The following is a 21,050-nucleotide window of genomic DNA, read 5'->3' on the forward strand; positions in this document are numbered from 1 at the left end:
ATAAATATTTGTCCTTTCAAATAAAATATCAATCAAATCATTGTTAATGTATCATATATTAACACAACATCAAATGTGTTTGACCATTAACTATATAAAAAAAACTTTGAAAGATATACATTAATATTTTATTAAAATCATCTATTCAGCAAAAAATCTTCTCCAACAAGTCACATACATAATATCAAATAATATTTAAGGTTGCATCCTTTTACACCATACAATAAACATTGGCCGGTCTATATATCAAAATTTAAATTAAAGCACATGCATTAAGGTACGACTGCAAAGGCGATCTTGCTTGTCTGTAAACATGGGCTTGCAGAGACTGGTGGAATAATCTGCATTGCAACCAAAAAAAGTAGTGATCTGTCCTGCTATGAAGTTTGCGAACAAAACCTTTGCACCCATGACATCTGAAATAATTACCAGGAAAAAAAAACAACATCAAAATATTCCGTTTTACTTGTAAATTAAGGCTACTTGCTAAATAAAAAATTCATTACAGACTTGTGCGAATTACGCATCACAAAGTATATTTAATGAATACTACACTATATAGACTATATAATACATCGATATAGACGGATAGATTTGGATAGCCTATATTATTATAGTTGGAAAAAATATATACTTGACGTACCTTATTGCAAATTTTGGATGCTGTCAGCGAGAGGCGGAATGTCCGATTGTTTGGTGGTGACACTAGCATCGTTGTCATTCACGTTTGTGTAAAGGATAGGTCAATTTGAAATCCGTCTTCCCGATTAATTACTATGAAAACATGCTTCGTACTGTCCAATAAACACCCCGACACAGGCAGACCAACCCGACACCATGCGACACAGGTAAACAGCAATGGCTGACTATTGTCCCGATTTCTGATTGGCCAGTTCAGAATGACGCGGGATTTCCAATTCTGGTCACGAGATTTCACGATTATCCCGCTTTCAAACTCGTTTTCAATCGTGAAATCGGAAATTTTGGTCGGAAAAAATTTCAAATCGGGATTTTAGGGTAATTTTGCTTTCCCGATGGGGAAAGCGGGACCGGAGGGTAAAATCGGGAAGATCCCGCCTAAATCGGGAAAGTTGGCATGTATGCGATTTTGCTGAAATTTGGCATATAGTGATTATTTGATACCCTCTCATAGAATTTGGTACCAAAATTCGAAATTGAGGTACAGTTGCCATGGTAACAAGAACACTGTGAAAACAGCTCCCAAGATGCTTAAAAATGCTCGATTTTGGCCTGTTTTCGATTAAACATAAACAAATTGATTTTACTGATGTACAAACTTCTCTATTACTTGTTTAAATATTAAGTTCAGCATTATAAATTCTTAATAAAACATCAATAAATCAATATTGGATTACCTATTGTTCCTGAGGTTGAAAAATCAATGTTTTAGCATTTTGACTATTTTTAAAAAAAATCATTTTAAAGTCATTTTATGACATCATTTACAAGAAAACAAAACAACACACATCAAGGAAAGTTATACATGATTTAATTCATCCCATTATGTGTAAAATATAAAGAAAACGACCAATGTCTTAGTTTGCTAAATAAAATTATATAGCTGGAAAAATTGGTTGCCATGGTAATATGAAAAATCTCATAATATGAATAGTCAAATTTTAATAATTTATCAATATAATATCCTTAATCTATCAAATTTGGCGTAAACAATGATAAATATCATGAATTCTCATGTTATGAGATATTTCAGTTGCCATAGCAACCATATTTCAGTATTTCATAAGGTTTTAATAATTAAACTAGTATGCTAATTTGTATCAGAAAGCATTACAGGTCTGCTTATTACCATGTGATAGTGTAAACTCATTGTCATATTATATTTGAACATATAAATTGATGTAAAAATCTGCTTAAATTAGCAATATAAATTATCAATTCTTTTGTTACAATAGCAACCATTATAAGATACATGTATATGGTTCCTTTAAGTTTTGAAGAAAAGTGCTGACTATAAAACTGATTTGTGTCAGGAAGCAGAAACATATGTGCTTATTATTAAGTGAAAGTGTTCTGTCATAATCTTAAAAAATGTTATAAAATACAAATTTCATAATTTCCATGGATTAGTCATAAGTTGGATTAGTTGGTGTAACAAACATTTAAAAAAAAAATTCAAGTCAAAAGGCATTGGTAGAAGATTATTACATTTAAAATGAAAATCAATTTTTTAATGTGTTTGAATTACTTTGTATTGAATATAATTTTTACTTTTCACAAGATAAAATTACATATTTATCTCAAGGTATGTCCTGTAAAAGCATTATATGACTCTGTTTAATCATTTGAATTTAATTATTACAAAGGGGAAAATATGAAGAAAAATGTGTTAGTATGGAAACGATAGGGCCAGCAACTATAATCATTGAAAACAATTTGATGTACATGTACTTCAGTAGATTTATTCTATAATATCACAACGTTATCTTCATAGGCTGGTTAAAATATACTAATTAAGAAGGAATTCAATTTGTAGTTTAATTAGTTGCTATAGAAACCTACTTCCATGGAAACATTATGTTGGCGATTTAGATTTCTTTTCATTTACATTTTAAACTACAAGTATTTTACCTACTTATACTCAGTTGAGTCAGTTTTGACCAGAGATAGCTAGTCCAAAAGAAAATGTTGGTAATCTGAATGTTTTGTCTCCATGGAAACATTAAATAGGAACTGTAGCAGCTACATGTAACTGTAGTATATCAATGATTGGGTATGCATTCTTTTCCCAACATTTTCTTGACACTGATTTTATCAGCTACCAACATACATATGTACGAAATGTTTCTAATTTGTTTTGTGTGTCAACTAAAGCTGCAAGGTACCAGAAAGATGATGTTACTTAGGTCATAATCTACTTACACCAGTACACCACCCTTTTATTTCATTTCTTTATTTCTCGATTAATCCAACTTTAGTGGGGGAAAAACAACCCAACTGAATATAGATGGCCTTTTGGCTTGTGTCAGTACTTTCTCCATAAATATACAAGTGCACTTTTCTAATTACTTTGTTGCAAATAATTTCATTCATTTCCATGAATACCAGATTCTGTGATGATGGCATTAAAAAAGATTTGCAATGCAAAATGAATGTCCATTAAAATTCCCAAACATCCATTGTTTATCCATTGTTTATAACAACACAATTTACAGGGGTGGGGGATTGCTGTTGTTAAAACAGGTTTTGATTTTGTATCAAAATTATAATATGGGTTTATGTGTCATACATGTAGATGAATGACTTATAAGATGCATGCATTACAAAAAATACTGCCCAAATTCCAATTCGGGGTGGGGGTGGGGTATTCTTTTGTTTTTAGAAGCAAATTTTGTGTCCATCTTGGTTATAGTAAGAATATGAATTTAAAGTTGTCCTGTTTCTGTCAGACTTATCCTGATTGTTTTCTATTAGATTAAAATTGTACATTTTAAATTGCAGTCTGTGTAGCTCTCAGTCAGTCTAAAAAATAAATTAAACAATCTTCAATCATATGTTCAAGCTTTATCTAAAATGAGTTTGTAAACTATGACTAACACACTATATTTGTTTTTGCATATATATCAGTATTTTTCTGTAAACTATGGACATATACAGTTGCATTGTTCAGCTGAGTACAGTTCCTTCCATGAAAGGGGATGAGAAATTCAAAAACAGGTCATCAAATATTCTCCAACAGTTTTAGCCTCTGTGATTTTCTCAGTGGACACATTCCAGCTGAACAATCTTTAAACAAGTTCCAGTCATGTTGGATCCACTTAAATCTTAATGACCTACAACTGTGTGGTCATAACGATGATGCTGAGTCTTGTACGTTCCTCACAGGAAATATTTCTGTCTTAATTTCATTTAGAACATCCAATCTTGAATCTGCCCCCCTGACTGTCAGCGCTACAAATGTATATTAATAATAATAAATAGTTCTTGCTGATTAATAAGTTTAAATAACATCAGAACTTCAAAATGAAATTAAATTGACAGATTTATTTTTATTATTTAATGAGATTGATCACTGTTCGTTATCTTCACCTTGCATTTATGAATATTTACAAACGTTAAAGTTAATGTGATAAATCTTATTCACAAACACCTACCGGCACAGGCATTTCTGAATGTCGGTCAATCCGGCCCTAAGGTCAATCCGGCCCCAGTCGATCCGGCCCCCAAGTCATTCCGGCCACAATTACCGTAGTCAGTCCGTCCCCATATACTTTTTATAGATATTTTCTGTTTATAATTTATGTAATGGGGTGGGAAGAACATTTATGTTTTATAAATGATGATACATTGTTTAATATGATAAATAAAAAATGTATTAATTCATCAAATTTCAATTAAAGCAATGCAAGTTAAATTAATTCAAAATAAAAGATCAAATAGAATAACATAGACAATTAATTCATTATCAAAATTTTATTTGTGTGACATTTGCTATTTATTTATTTTCTCATACTTTTAATACTCAAAATTTACATGATGTAATATTTTAAAACAAATGAAATGTGTAGATATGAGGATTATATGAAAACTTTTCGCAACACCTACTCCTGCCGACGAATGATTATGATATTTGCTTAGGGACATTATTATAGTGAACATTTAAGTGATAAAGTAGTTGATTGTTTCCTTTATTGCATGTCACTTTGTTTTGTAGAGTTGAATGAAATTATATGCACGAATCTTGCTTTAATATAGTGTTATGAACCTTTAAAATCTTCTGTTTTTAATAAATCTATATTTATAAGATTGCTGGTTTTATTCAATTATATAACACAACAGAATGGTGCATGTATTTACATTCGATTTGAGTACAACTCTGCGAAAGCTCTAAGCATACTCGAAAAATCTTGAGTATGTACTCCATTTAAAGTAGTGATTGCATGATATCACGTGGTTTAATTCATGTATTATCTAAAAAGAGACTATTTTCGTTTCCGATTCCGGAATACGTCAAACGCTAAGCATCAGTGATAATGAGAGACAATGGAAACAAAGACTTGTCAGATATAACCAGACACAGGATAAAGAGAAAATATGTTTAGAAATATACAAGTAAAATAAAATACAAATGAAAAATCCCTTGTGTTTTGATTATTGAATTAGGCCTATCTTACAAATAATAGTCGTAGTTTACGTTTCCATGATTCATATAGGCCTACTCCCCCTGCTCCCCGGTTAATTTTCAGTCTTACAAAACGTAAATTTAGTTCACAAACCACTAGGCCTATAACAATTATGATATATAATGCTATAAATTTCATAACATGAATATGGTGTTTGTGCACATAAATCTAAAATCCAAGGGAAACTGTTAAGCCAAGGAATCACGTACTGGTTATGTAAACGCGTCATTTTGAGCAAAAAATATCGATAATAATAATCATATAAAGGACACCACAGAGTCGTCCACTTCTGCTTCATACTTAGATATTTTATTGAAAGTAGACATTAACGGCAAACTGACAACTCAACTGTATGACAAACGGGATGATTTCAGCTTCTCCATCGTCAACTTCCCACATTTATGTAGCAATATTCCATTATCACCTGCATATGGTGTTTATATATCTCAACTGATTCGATATGCAAGAGCTTGTTCTGGGTATAGTCAGTTTGTAAATCGAGGTAAGCTACTGACAAACAAGTTGATGGTACAGCGATTTCAACAGTCTCGATTGAAGTCAGCATTTCGCAAATTCTATGGTCGTTATAACGATCTAGTTCGTCAATACAACCTCGCATTGGGTCAAATGCTGTCTGACGTGTTTCATACCGATTGTTAAGCCGTTCTTGGCACACTGATTTGACTGCGGATAACTCCGTTTACCTGATCAAGATATGGGGCTCACGGCGGGTGTGACCGGTCAACAGGGGATGCTTACTCCTCCTAGGCACCTGATCCCACCTCTGGTGTGTCCAGGGGTCCGTGCTTGCCCAACTATCTATTTTGTATTGCTTTTAGGAGTTATGAGATTGATAACTGTCCGTTATCTTCATCTTGCATACGTCCTAGGTACACTATACATAGATTTAAAAGACTTTATTTTGCTACAAATATTTCCATCCTCCACTTTGAGATCGTCAGCTAAGACGCTCCGAGTCGGGGAATCGAGGAAATCTACTATGTAACGTGGATGTTAAAAGAAATCAAAAAGTGTGAATTTCGAAAACAGCACTTGCTGTTAATATGATTTTCTCAATTAGTTAAGTTATTTCTTATAATTTAAAAAATAATGAAAGTTTTGTTTTTGATAATCGTTTGGTTTGAAAAGAGAAAAACAAAACGTCGTAGGTAATACGACGTCACAATGCACAGCCTACATCGGCTGTGTTATATTTCCCGCGTTTTTAACATAAGCTTACAGAGCATGAATATACAAGTAATTTCAAATAGAAAATAAAAACATCTCTAAAGCAACAGTACTATCATTCTATATAGAATAAATTGAATAATAAACATCAAACCATTTTTATAGTTTTAATATGAGTTGAAATAAATGCATGTAAGATACATATCTATTGTAATTATCACCTGCAGCATTTATGTAAGGAGGGGGGAAGGGGTAATTATAGTGATCATAGCGCCATGGTAAACCTGAAAACCATAATGATACTTTCAGGAAAAAAGCCTCCTAACATATGTTAAAACTTATTTAAAAATGATATATAATGTGTATTAATATGTCAATTTATTTTCATATGAAGTAGAAGCAGGGCTGCTTATGAGCAATTTCGCAATTTTTAGAAGGCAATTATTCACCAAAGCAGACATAATTTCACCCCCTGAGGAATAAATGACCAATTTTTTTTATATTTTTAAATACGACTAGGGGATGGATTAGTTTTGCGGCCGGAACGACCTGTTACCGGCATTTCTCATGTACAAGATTTTGCTTGAAGTTTATATTCACCGACTAATTGCATATGGACTTGGATAGATCTATATATTTGTTTATTGTCTAGTTATTTTACAAACTGAGGCAAAATGAATGATAGTAAAGTGCTTACGGATCTGAATTGCTATGACAACAGCATTGGACATATTTATGCCACCTGTGCGTTTCTTTTTCGGCTAATCTTCTCAGAAGTTTTTGCATACAAGTTCTCCCTGTTGTAATCACGATCGCAGCGTAAATCCACTGATACATCATCATTGAAAGCTACCCATCGAGAGAGCATAACGGTCTCCGACAAACACTTAAGTATCAAATATAAAATTCTAGTTGATTTAAAGACTTAAACCAGCTCAAAATATCCAAATCACCACTCACGAATTTCTACTTTCACTTCAGAAAAGGGACGTAACTTGTCTTGATCATGAATATACTTGGAATACGCATTGCAGTTAAGAGTCGAGGTGATCTAGATTTCGGAAAAACTCGCATATTTTCGCAATAGCGCAAATTTTAAAATCAATTTATTTGATATGTTATTGAAGTAGATACGATACACATTTATCATTGTAAGAAGAATCCACCAGTGGTTGTGTTTCCGCACAAAATTGAAACAATTTTTTCTCATTTTCAATGTTATTTTTGGGTATTTGAGGGCATATATTTCATGTTATGGCGTTGCAGCAAATCAATGTTATTTTTAAAAATTACACACAACATAGCTTAATTAAATAGCAATGGAAATTAAATGAAAAATGAATATACACATTTTTATAAAAGAAAATTCAATATTTACTGAGGCTCACATCTTTGCACAAAATCGGATGTCATGTTGCCATGGAAACACGAGTCAAAGCCCATTTTTAAAGGTGTCATGATTAAAGGACTGAAGTATGTATACTTTGTGTAAAATTTCGTCAAAATCCGTGTCGGTCGTTTTCCACATGTTTTGATGCTTACAGAGAATGGCTCGCAATTCACTTACAAGGGGGTTATGCATACATACGCCCATTTATCATATTTTAGAATAAATCAAAAACTTTTGCAATATAATTAAAATCAGACTTCTTAGATCCGCGCCGTATACTCTGCGTAAGTAGATCTGACATAACCCGATTAGGGGGTCATGTTCAGATGAACTTTATGTCTGCCAATCAGCGCGTCGGCTTTGAAATCGTCGGTGTTCACATTTCAAGGAAAATGGTTGCAATTGTTTGGTTTGAAAGAAAACATATCTCAGCTAGATGCGACGTCACAATACACCGTTTACGTCAACTGGCGTTATATTCCTCGCGTTATTAAAGTAAAACTATTCAAATCGTACCCATCCCAATTCATACATAAATCGTAACTCACAATTCATTTAATTTGGGTGTATTTCATATCGTACGTTTTGTTGTTTGTATGAACGGAGTAGATTAGGCATTATTGCGAAAGTTTAGAATTCGCTATGCGAGAATATACAATTTTACAGTGTGGAATAAACTTCGTTGGAGAGAGATTACAGCAATTTGTTTACGAATTGCCAGAAACCGCCTAAATAGCCATCATTGTCTGTATGGCACAATCTGACTGGCTGATAGTTCTCATGAATATTCCAAGCGAAAGGTCATGCAGACATGACCCCTATAAGGTTATGTCAGATCCTATTATAGCGATTGTGAGCGTATCCTAGGATCTGATTTTAATACTTTTGTTGATTTTAGATATTCTTACGACACGAAAATACATTTTTAGGTGAAATAGGAATGAATTGTAGGTAAATAGAATGATCCAATTTTCACTTCAGTTATGAGTGACATTGTCGAGTATTGTCCTACAAACCTGACAGAAGTCATCGCGGCATCAGCGAGACTAAACTGCGGTGAAGACAGGTTTGGAAATGATCAGTATTTATGTCTTCCTAACGTCAGAAAGACTGGGCTTGTGGAATATTGTCATAAAGGAGTCATTCCATTGATACCAAGTGGTGAGCTATTAAATGCTATCTTTTAAACTATTGTCTTTATAGAGTACACCTATTGCAATTGTTCACCCTCAATCTCCGTACGTTGTGCGTTAACAATTGAAATATTTAAACTTTGTGATAACTACCATTCCAATCATATTCAAACTTGGGTACCAAACATGTTTGGGACAAGAGGGACATAAAATGTTCAGGACTCCCGAAACATGAAATAAATGCGGGGCGGTCTGTAAATATAAATTCCGTGATCCACGGAGTAGAGGTTCTAACTCCAGGACGGCGCTTTAGGTCAATTTTTTTCGGATTCGTAATTTTAAAGACAAGAGGCCCATAGGCGACATCGCTCACCTGAGTCACCTTGGCCCATATTTAAAGATTTCCCCATTACATTCGCAAGTAAAACTTTGATCCCTATTGTGGCCCAAACCTACCACCAGAGGCCATGATTTTTACAAACTTGAAATTGCACTATGTCAGGAAGATTTCATGTAAATGTAAACTTCTTTGGCCCAATGGTTTTTGAGAAGATTTTCTCTATATATTTGTATTTAAAACGTTGATTCGTTATTGTGGGCACCATCCTACCCCCGAGGATCATGGTTTTAACAAACTTGAATCTGCATTATGTCAGGAAGTTTTCATGTAAACTTTTCTGACCCAGTGGTTCTGGAGACGACTTTTAAACATGTTCTCTATATATTTGTACGTAAAACTTTGATCACCTATTGCAGCCCCATCCTACTCCCGGGGGTCATTATTTTAACACACTTAAATTTGCACTATTTTAGGAAGCTTTCATGTAAATTGTACTTTCCAAACCCAGTGGTTCTTGAGAAGATTTTCAAAAATTGTACATATATATTCGCATATAAAACTTTACTCTCCTATTGTGGCCCCATCCTACCCCCAGCGGCCATGATTTTTACAAACTTGAATCTACACTATGTCAGGAAGCTTTCGTGTAAATGTGCATTATTCTAGTTCCGTGGTTCTTGGGAAGAAGATTGTAAAAGAGTTTCCCTATGTATTTGTATGCCAAACTTTGCTCCCCTATTGTGGTCCCATCCTATCCCCGACAGTTCATGATTTTAACAAACATGAATCTGCACTATGTCAGGAAGCTTTTTATGTATATTTGTACTTTCCTAGCCCGGTGGTTCTTGACAAAATGATTTTCAAAGATTTTCCCTGTATCTTCGCATGCAAAACTTTGATCCCAAATTATGGCTCCATTCTACCCCCGGGGGCCATGATTTAGACAAACTTAAATCTGCATTATATCAGGAAGTTTTCATGTAAATTTGTACTTTCCTAGCCCAGTAGTTCTTGAGAAGAATATTTTGAAAGATTTTCCATATATATTTGTACGTAAAACTTTGACCCCCTTTTGTGGTCCCATTTTACCCCCGGGGGTCATGATTTTAATAAACGTAGATCTGAACTATGTCAGAAAGCTTTCATGTAGATTTCAGTCCTTCTGGTTCAGTGGTTCTTGAGAAGAAGATTTTTTAAATAGCCCACCCTATATTTGCATTTTTGTGATTATCTCCCCGTTGAAGGGAGATGACCCTTAATTTGATCAAACTTGAAAGTACTTGACCCAAGGATGCTTTTGGCCATGTTTGGTTGATATTGGCCCAACGGTTCTGGGGAAGAAGTCGAAAATATGAAAAGGTTACAGACGGACAGACGACGGACAACAAGCGATCAGAAAAACTCACTTGAGCTTTCAGCTCAGGTGAACTAAAAACTGATGACCATTTTTCGTTATCTTTATTCATTTCATAAAAGGTTATTGTGTGGATACAACGGGAGGCCAGTTATATTCCAGAAAATGTGAACAATTCCTCTATGGTTGTCCAAGTCAGCATTTCCAAACCAATAAGATATACAGACGTAAGAATCTGTTTTTATTATACACTTCAGTTGAATAACAAAATCATAATTGAACAGAACCCATTTCAAAATACTTGTATCCTGTTCTGTATATCTAGATCCCGCCTGTCTGAATATAAACACAGAGAACCGGTGTTATATTGCTGATCCGTCATGTCCCAACACGTAAGTCAACAGCTAATAGTAAAATATTCTCTTTATGTTGGTAATACATGTAAACTTGATACATCAGGTCTATCGTTATAGGACATCAACATTCACTACGGAAGACATGATGGAAACATCATCCACCTACTCGAACTTCTCTAACACAACTGTGAATACTCTCTACACCACGACCACATCCTTAGAAGATGTACCTGATGTAGGGGCCGTTGTGGGAGGGGTGTTAGCTGCAGTGTTTGTTATCACAGTCCTGCTGATTTTAGTGCGTGTTGTTTTGAGAAGGAGGAAACAACGGAAAAACCAACTTAGAGATGGTAAAAAAAACCCTCTGGAATAGTATATCTCAATTTCTAATAATTAATGGTGTATTTCTTGTTACTGCTACTGCTACTACTACTATTTTTATTAGTTTTATCATTATCATTATTATATTTAGTACTGTGAGAATTACCATTGGTACTACTACTACTACTACTACTACTACTACTACTAGGGGCCTCCGTGGCCGAGGTGTTAGAGCATTGCGCTCAAAATCACACAGCCTCTCACCTCTGTCGGCGCGGCTTCCAATCGCGCCGATAAGTGAGAAAGTTTCCCAGTTTACTTTCGGAAGGTCGGTGGTCTCTTCCCAGGTACATTGTAACTGGGTTCTCTCTTCCACCAATAAAAACTGGGCGCCACCATATAACTGAAAAATTGTTGAGTGTGGAAGAAAACATTGAAACAAAAAAAAACTACTACTACTACTACATGTAACTACTACTACTGCATGTACTACTTCCATTTTTATTCACTTTATTATTATCATTATTATTTCTACTACTACGAGAATTACCATTGCTACTATTACTACTACCACTACTATCAATGATAGCGAGTATGGTGTGTAACTCTGGAATGAGTTATGAATGTATTTTCCTGAAATACCTACATGTAATTGAGTTAATGGTAATATGCAATATTAAGTTACACCTATTAGAACATTTTAAAACAATATGTCGGTTTTTTTTAAAATTTAAACATTATTTATTGAGAAACTCAACAGGATTGGGCAACATGCATAGCCTATGTAGGCCTTCTACCAAATACAAAGGTCAAGTACAAAGGTATGACATAAAGGTATAAAAAGGATCTTTTTGAAGATTTAACAACATTGTAATGAGGTTTACATGAAAATAGTTAATGAGAGTTTTGTTGAATTTTTTTTTTATGAATTTATTTTTTTATAGATCAACATGTTTTACACACACACATACTTACATAACCCTCCACCTACAGTCACACACATACATATATACATACAATATAGATCAATACTAACCCTCCACCTAAAGTCACACACATACATATATACATATAATATAGATCAACACTAACCCTCCACCTACAGTCACACACATACATATATACATATAATATAGATCAACACTAACCCTCCACCTACAGTCACACACATACATATATACATACAATATAGATCAACACTAACCCTCCACCTACAGTCACACACATACATATATACATACAATATAGATCAACACTAACCCTCCACCTACAGTCACACACATACATATATACATACAATATAGATCAACACTAACCCTCCACCTACAGTCACACACATACATATATACATACAATATAGATCAACACTAACCCTCCACCTACAGTCACACACATAGATATATACATACAATATAGATCAACACTAACCCTCCACCTACAGTCACACACATAGATATATACATACAATATAGATCAACACTAACCCTCCACCTACAGTCACACACATAGATATATACATACAATATAGATCAACACTAACCCTCCACCTACAGTCACACACATACATATATACATACAATATAGATCAACACTAACCCTCCACCTACAGTCACACACATACATATATACATACAATATAGATCAACACTAACCCTCCACCTACAGTCACACACATACATATATACATATAATATAGATCAACACTAACCCTCCACCTACAGTCACACACATACATATATACATATAATATAGATCAACACTAACCCTACACCTACAGTCACACACATACATATATACATACAATATAGATCAACACTAACCCTCCACCTACAGTCACACACATACATATATACATATAATATAGATCAATACTAACCCTCCACCTACAGTCACACACATACATATATACATACAATATAGATCAACACTAACCCTCCACCTACAGTCACACACATACATATATACATACAATATAGATCAACACTAACCCTCCACCTACAGTCACACATATACATATATACATACAATATAGATCAACACTAACCCTCCACCTACAGTCACACACATACATATATACATATAATATAGATCAACACTAACCCTCCACCTACAGTCACACACATACATATATACATATAATATAGATCAACACTAACCCTCCACCTACAGTCACACACATACATATATACATATAATATAGATCAACACTAACCCTCCACCTACAGTCACACACATACATATATACATATAATATAGATCAACACTAACCCTCCACCTACAGTCACACACATACATATATACATATAATATAGATCAACACTAACCCTCCACCTACAGTCACACACATACATATATACATATAATATAGATCAACACTAACCCTCCACCTACAGTCACACACATACATATATACATATAATATAGATCAACACTAACCCTCCACCTACAGTCACACACATAGATATATACATACAATATAGATCAACACTAACCCTCCACCTACAGTCACACACATACATATATACATATAATATAGATCAACACTAACCCTCCACCTACAGTCACACACATACATATATACATATAATATAGATCAACACTAACCCTCCACCTACAGTCACACACATACATATATACATACAATATAGATCAACACTAACCCTCCACCTACAGTCACACACATACATATATACATACAATATAGATCAACACTAACCCTCCACCTACAGTCACACACATACATATATACATACAATATAGATCAACACTAACCCTCCACCTACAGTCACACACATACATATATACATATAATATAGATCAACACTAACCCTCCACCTACAGTCACACACATACATATATACATACAATATAGATCAACACTAACCCTCCACCTACAGTCACACACATACATATATACATATAATATAGATCAACACTAACCCTCCACCTACAGTCACACACATACATATATACATATAATATAGATCAATACTAACCCTCCACCTACAGTCACACACATACATATATACATATAATATAGATCAACACTAACCCTCCACCTACAGTCACACACATACATATATACATACAATATAGATCAACACTAACCCTCCACCTACAGTCACACACATAGATATATACATACAATATAGATCAACACTAACCCTCCACCTACAGTCACACACATACATATATACATACAATATAGATCAACACTAACCCTCCACCTACAGTCACACACATACATATATACATACAATATAGATCAACACTAACCCTCCACCTACAGTCACACACATACATATATACATATAATATAGATCAACACTAACCCTCCACCTACAGTCACACACATACATATATACATATAATATAGATCAACATTAACCCTCCACCTACAGTCACACACATACATATATACATATAATATAGATCAATACTAACCCTCCACCTACAGTCACACACATACATATATACATATAATATAGATCAACACTAACCCTCCACCTACAGTCACACACATACATATATACATATAATATAGATCAACACTAACCCTCCACCTACAGTCACACACATACATATATACATATAATATAGATCAACACTAACCCTCCACCTACAGTCACACACATACATATATACATATAATATAGATCAACACTAACCCTCCACCTACAGTCACACACATACATATATACATATAATATAGATCAACACTAACCCTCCACCTACAGTCACACACATACATATACATATAATATAGATCAACACTAACGTAGATCAATCTAATAAGAAAATAAATAATTTGTAAAAAAAAAAAAAAAAAAAAAAGACCAACAAGAAAGTGCAAAAATTAACTTGCCAAAAGCGCTTAGAAGATTTAATGTAGTTATGAACATAAGAAATAATTTTGCAGTTCAAGTGATTTGAATACTCAGAACTACCATATATATAATATAGTTCAATTGAAAAGGAATACCAATGTCATGAAATTGCTGCATAAGAATATGTCTGATGATTATATTTTGCACAATATGTAGGTTTTCACATTCTTGGAATTTAATTTACGCAATGATTTGATAGCTGATATTTTGATCATAAGTGAGATTATGATATTGTTTTGAAAATATGATGATACAAAATGTTCTAAAAGGAGAATTTCAGTGTGCCCCAGAGTATGTGAGAAGTGATATACATTACATGTCTATTATAAAAATGTCCAATACCTTTCAGTTTACAATCACATAATGGTAGGGAACTCTAAATATACAGATATTCTGAGCAGACATTTATAAGATATTTTTACACACTTGCGTGATTACACACACTTCCCAAAGTTAACAGGGAAAAAGATGCCGGAGTTCCTCATTGACAATATCTTCTGTGTTTGGATATCATTTATGAACCGCCTATCAATCTGGGCACAAATTTTGTTCATCTTTTACTGTTTTTAGTTCACCTGAGCTGAAATATCAATTGAGCTATTCTGATCACGTTTTGCCTGTCGTCTGTCTGTCCGTCTGTCCTTTTATCTTCTTCAGAAGCACTGGGCCAATTTAAATTAAACTTATATGCAAGCTTGTTCAAATGAAGGGTCATGCCCTTTCAATGGATACCTAATCATGAAAATGTAAAAATAGGTTTGGTCGTTTAAAAATCTTCTCAAAAACCATTGTGCTAGAAACGTTCGGATTTACATGACAGCTTTGTGATATAGTGCAAATGCAAGTTTACTAAAATCATAGTCCCCAAGGATAGGGTGGGACCACAGTAGGGGATCAAAATTTTACATACAAATATGTAGGGAAAATGTTTAAAATCCTCTCGAGAACCTCTGGACCAAGAAGGTTCAATTTTACATGAAAACTTACTGATTTAGTGCAGATTCAATTTTGTTAAAATCATGGATCCGGGGGTAAGGTGGGGTCACATTGGGGATCAAAGTTTTACATACAAATATATTTGGAAACTCTTTAAAATCATCTTATCAAAAACTAGTGGACCAGAAAAGTTTATATGTACATGAATGCTTCCTGACATATTGCAGATTTAAGTTTGTTAAAATCATGGACCCTGGGGGTAGGGCTGGACCACAATATGGGATCAAAGTTTTACTAAAGTTGTAAAGTTGTTGATACCAGGGATAGGGGTTTTGATATCAGGGTGGGGACAAAATGATCAGTTATTAAATGCGTTAACAGTAGAAATTTCTAACTTCTTCTTGATGAAAAGTGAAGATAACGAACAGTGATCAATCTCATAACTATCATTCCAATTCTTTTCAAATTTGGTATGAAGCATCTTTGGAAGAAGGGGAACATAAATTGTAAATTTTAGAATTCCTACACCCCACCCTGGGGCGGGACAAAGACTGCCCAAAATTGATCAAATTTCAAAAATTGTCTTTAGAACCACACATGTGTAATAAAAACTAAATGCATTGTGATGTAGAGCTGGAAGGCTTCTACCAGTATTGTGAATTTCATGGTCCTCGGGGTAGGGGTTCTGATTCCAGGGTGGGGGCAAACTTGGTATATAGTGTTTAAGTATAAAACACTTAAATAGCATCTCCTGTAGTGTTACTGATACTAAATTGAAACTAAATGAATATTTATGAAGAGCAGGTAGTCCTTACCAAAATTGTAAATTTGAAGATTCCCAGAGTAGGGGTTCTCATCCCGGGATGGGACCATACTTAGGATATAGTATTTAGGTGTAAGTTTGCTTATACGGTATAAAATCTAAATGGATACTTAGGAATAGTTGAAAAGGATGTACAAAAAATGGTGAATTTCACAGCCGAGGGTTTTGACTCCATGATGGGTCCAAATTAGACATATCTTCTAATGTTAAAAATCTATCATATTATGTCAATTCTGTCATCAGTTTATGAAAGTATGAGGGCATTAAAGTGTTAAGAATACATCCTGATTTGTACTATTTCTGAATATTAGAATTTAGCTTAGATATTCAGAGCAGGATTCTTTTTTTGGTTTTTTTGGAATCCATAGTCCTTGGGAGCAGTGATACTTTTTCACTAGTATTCAGGCGAAAGATAAGGTCTGTGGATTTCTTGTTTTTGTACATAGATTCATTTTGTGAAGTTTGCCCTTTTGACTTTGATTTGGGAGTTTGACCTACTTTTTAAAAAGTTTACTTATTCAATGTCTCCCGACCTATCTAAGATAGATCTTTCATATTTTGTCTATATATGTCTTATCGCAATGCCTTTTATTTTGATTTCTTTATTTCTAGGAAGAGATGAAGAAACCCCGCGTAAGTATTATTCTATTCAGATTATAGTTCAATTTTAGCTGTAACACACAAATTGATTGGCTGAGAGCACTGAAAGAAATAGTTAATACATGTATTGTATAATGTAACTTGGTATGAGGACACGTCCCCGTGACAACCATGATGGGTATTCTTTTTTCTCTTTTTTTTTATACTTTGTTGCACTATTAAGTTATTAGGCTTCTATGAAACTGAAAATCAACGAAATTAAATGTGCACATTAAAATACTTTTGCTAGAAAATTTATTTTCTCAACAAGTAACACTACACAAATTATTAACGATCAAATTTCAATACAAACTCTGATACAACGATATCACACGCAAAATAATGGTATATCAAGTATTTGCAAATTTTGCTCCTTCAATTTAAAATATATTTCTACTTGGGAGTATATTGCTTGATTCGCTCATCAATGCATAATACGTCATGCTTTGCAAAATGAATGAGATGACATCACGTCAAATCGACTGACATGTGGGTCGCTATCTGTGAATTGCTCACATGATTTACTGTGTCAGTTTTAATTGGCGACAATGCTACACATAATAATGTAATTTAAACCTTTTATCAAACAAAAATTCACAAATCATGTTATCGCAAATCATATTGCATTTTCTGGTACATGCTCCTGTTATGCGAATCAAGATGGCTTCCTTCTCAGTTGATATTTCGTTGGTATGTTGCTAAGCAAATCCTTGCGCGTTGCATGTACTTTCTATAGTTATCAGTTTTTGTATGTAGTTTTGTCTTTTTGCATTATGAATAAGTAGATTATAATAAGCGTTACAAGTTAAATCACATTGTATTTCATAGGTCAAAAGTAGCCTCAGTCTTTATTTTTTTCAAAAATGTACTTAGAACAAGAAATTTAAGAATATTATCCCTGACTTGAAGTACACGTCATAGTCTGGACTTGTTATAAGATGACGCAATGAGAATGTCGATGAAAGTTGAAGATAAACAACAGTGATCAATCTCACAACTCTTTTTAAGAAATACACAATAGAGAGTTGGGCATAGACAGGCCCCTGGATATACCAGAGGTGGGATCATATGCCTAGGATGAGTAAGCATCCTCTGTCGGTCGGTCAAAACCGCCGTGAGCCCTAAATCTTGATCAGGTAAGCGAGCTAATCCGTAATCAGAATCCGTGTGCCACGACAGGCCTAACAATTAAAATGAAAACGCCAGACATCATCTAATCCAATGGACAGGTTGTAATGACAAAATAGAACATCATAACAACCATGGAATTTACTGACTTTATACAAAACTCTTAAACTCCTTTAACATGAACTTACTTGTCAGTAGCCATGCCTCAATATCGTGTGTATGTCTCTCAACTTATTCAATACTATAGGTCTTCTGTGTATGATCAGTTTTGAAATTAATGCATACTGGGTTTCATCGATTTCATTTGAAGTCATCATTTTTAAAATTATATGGTTGTTATAACCGCCTAATTTGCGAATACAACCTGTCGTTGGGTCTAATGCTATCTGGCGTGTTTCATACTAATGGTTAGGCCGTTCTTTGCACCCTGATTTGACTACGGGTTGTTCCAATTATCTGATCAAGATATAAAATTCACTGCGGATGTGACCAGTACATAGGGGAGGGTTTCTCATCATAAACACTTTATCCCACCTCTGGTATGTCCAGGGGCCCATGTTTGCCTTACTCTTGCTTTTGTGTTCTTTATAGGATTGATGAGATTGATCACAGCTCCTTATTTTCACTTTTCTTTGAAAATACTTAAAGATAGTATATAAATAATATTATTGTAAGCTGAATGTATAGTCATAATGTTATTCAAGGGATGAGATATACATTGTATACAGTCGTACACTGATCTTATGAAATTTATATCCAATGATATTTATCAAATGCAGATTAATTTCCATCAGCCAGTAATGAAATGTTATTATTTTCTAGTTTTTGAATTAACCAACGAAACAGGAAATAAAACGGCAGAAAATAGCAATTCTCCTGCAGGTAAGTTTTCGTTTCTGATATCATTTTAGATAATTCCTAGCCGTTTTCTTAAAATAAGTGATTCAATGCGTAACATAGCTAAATCGATATGTTCTGCGTAGAGTCTGTTTCTAAACGGAAATAAGCTACTCACTCATATGAAGATGTTACAGGAATGTCAACAGTTATTTCTTAAGTCCGCAGGGTCCATAGGGGATCCTTACTCATCCAGACCCCGCCTCTAGTTTTTCATGAGGTCCATGTTTGCCCTTTTCTTAATTTTGTATTATTTTTTAGGATTTCTGAGATTTATTGATATTTCTTATCTTTTTCTATTCATTTTGGAGACTACATGGTCATTACAATTATCGTATTTGCAAATACAACTTGCCATCAGGACGAATGTTGTATGATGTGTCGTATAGCAATGGTAAAGACGTATTTGACAATGAACTTCTCATGTTTGCGTATAAAGATATGTATTATAAGGTTCACAGTGTAATTGGTCAACAGGAGTTGCTTACTCCTCCTCTGTAATTTATCTCTCTTCTTGTTTTTGCAATTGTTTGTGTTTATCCTGCTTTCAAATTTACATTATGTACGATTTATGACGTTGTATATTGTTGAATGTCGCTGATCCACGCACAAGTACTCTGAATCCAGTAAGTGTTCTACCAAGCCCATATCTCTGCTCTTCACAACAATATTACCAACTGTGAAGGAGAAACTTCAAACTCACTGTGCGACTACATATGCCTGAAGTGGTGTTAATCAAATGTGGATTCTAAAAAATTGAAAAAGAATTTTAGTAAACTTTAAATCACAAAACTTTTTTCCAAATCAATAAGATCAAAATCTATGACTTTTCAACGCTTTACACGACCATTCCTCACGATAAATTAAAGACTAGATTTTTAACATCATAGACAGTTGCTTCTTCAACAGAAATGGAAAATGGAAACATTCATATCTAGTGATCATCCAAAAAATTACTTTGTTAAACACCACTCTGATTCCACGCACAAGTACTCTGAAGTTGAAATGAAAAATATGCTAGAATTCCTCATTGACAATATCTTCGTGGTCTTTGGTGATTAGGCCTACAAACAGTCTGTTGGAATTCCCATGGGCACGAACTGTGCTCCTTTGTTAGCTGACCTGTTTCTATATTCGTATAAAGCAGAGTTTTTTCAAACACTTCTACGTGAGAAAAAGCAATATCTTCTTGTTGCCTTCAATTCGACATTTAGATATATCGATGACGTTTTGTCTATTAACAATAATAACTTTCATTCATATGTCGATTCGATATATCCCTGTGAGCTCGAAATAAAATACACTACAGAGTCGTCCACTTCTGCTTCATACTTAGATATTTTACTGAAAGTAGACATTAACCGCAAACTGAAAACTCAACTGTATGACAAACGGGATGATTTCAGCTTCTCCATCGTCAACTCTCTGTGCTTGTGTGGCAATGTTCCTTTATAACCTGCATATGGTGTTTGTATCTCTCAACTGATTCGGGTGAC

General features: G+C 34.1%; 1 protein-coding gene and 1 long non-coding RNA gene across 3 annotated transcripts in view; one reads left to right on the top strand and one right to left on the bottom strand.

The window, feature by feature from the left end:
* LOC125664363 (transient receptor potential cation channel subfamily A member 1-like) overlaps positions 1 to 21,050 on the top strand; it is a 220,401-nt gene that overhangs the window by 195,018 nt on the left and 4,333 nt on the right. Inside the window, exons 2-7 of one of the 2 annotated variants that reach the window (XM_056151933.1) lie at positions 8,692 to 8,901; positions 10,690 to 10,794; positions 10,893 to 10,959; positions 11,041 to 11,273; positions 17,503 to 17,523; positions 19,480 to 19,539. In XM_056151933.1, coding sequence (XP_056007908.1) covers positions 8,724 to 8,901; positions 10,690 to 10,794; positions 10,893 to 10,959; positions 11,041 to 11,273; positions 17,503 to 17,523; positions 19,480 to 19,539 — 664 coding nt within the window. In that variant the 5' untranslated portion in view covers positions 8,692 to 8,723. The remainder of the gene's footprint in view (positions 1 to 8,691; positions 8,902 to 10,689; positions 10,795 to 10,892; positions 10,960 to 11,040; positions 11,274 to 17,502; positions 17,524 to 19,479; positions 19,540 to 21,050) is intronic. The other variant, XM_056151939.1, reaches the window with a different exon arrangement.
* On the bottom strand, positions 115 to 1,429 carry LOC130050986 (uncharacterized). Its single transcript, XR_008799357.1, has 2 exons — positions 644 to 1,429; positions 115 to 416 (listed from the first exon to the last, which is right to left on the bottom strand). It is a non-coding gene; the product is annotated as an uncharacterized LOC130050986 (long non-coding RNA).

This window comes from Ostrea edulis, chromosome 1, assembly GCF_947568905.1.
Source record: "Ostrea edulis chromosome 1, xbOstEdul1.1, whole genome shotgun sequence".
NCBI classification, from domain to species: Eukaryota; Metazoa; Mollusca; class Bivalvia; order Ostreida; family Ostreidae; genus Ostrea; species Ostrea edulis.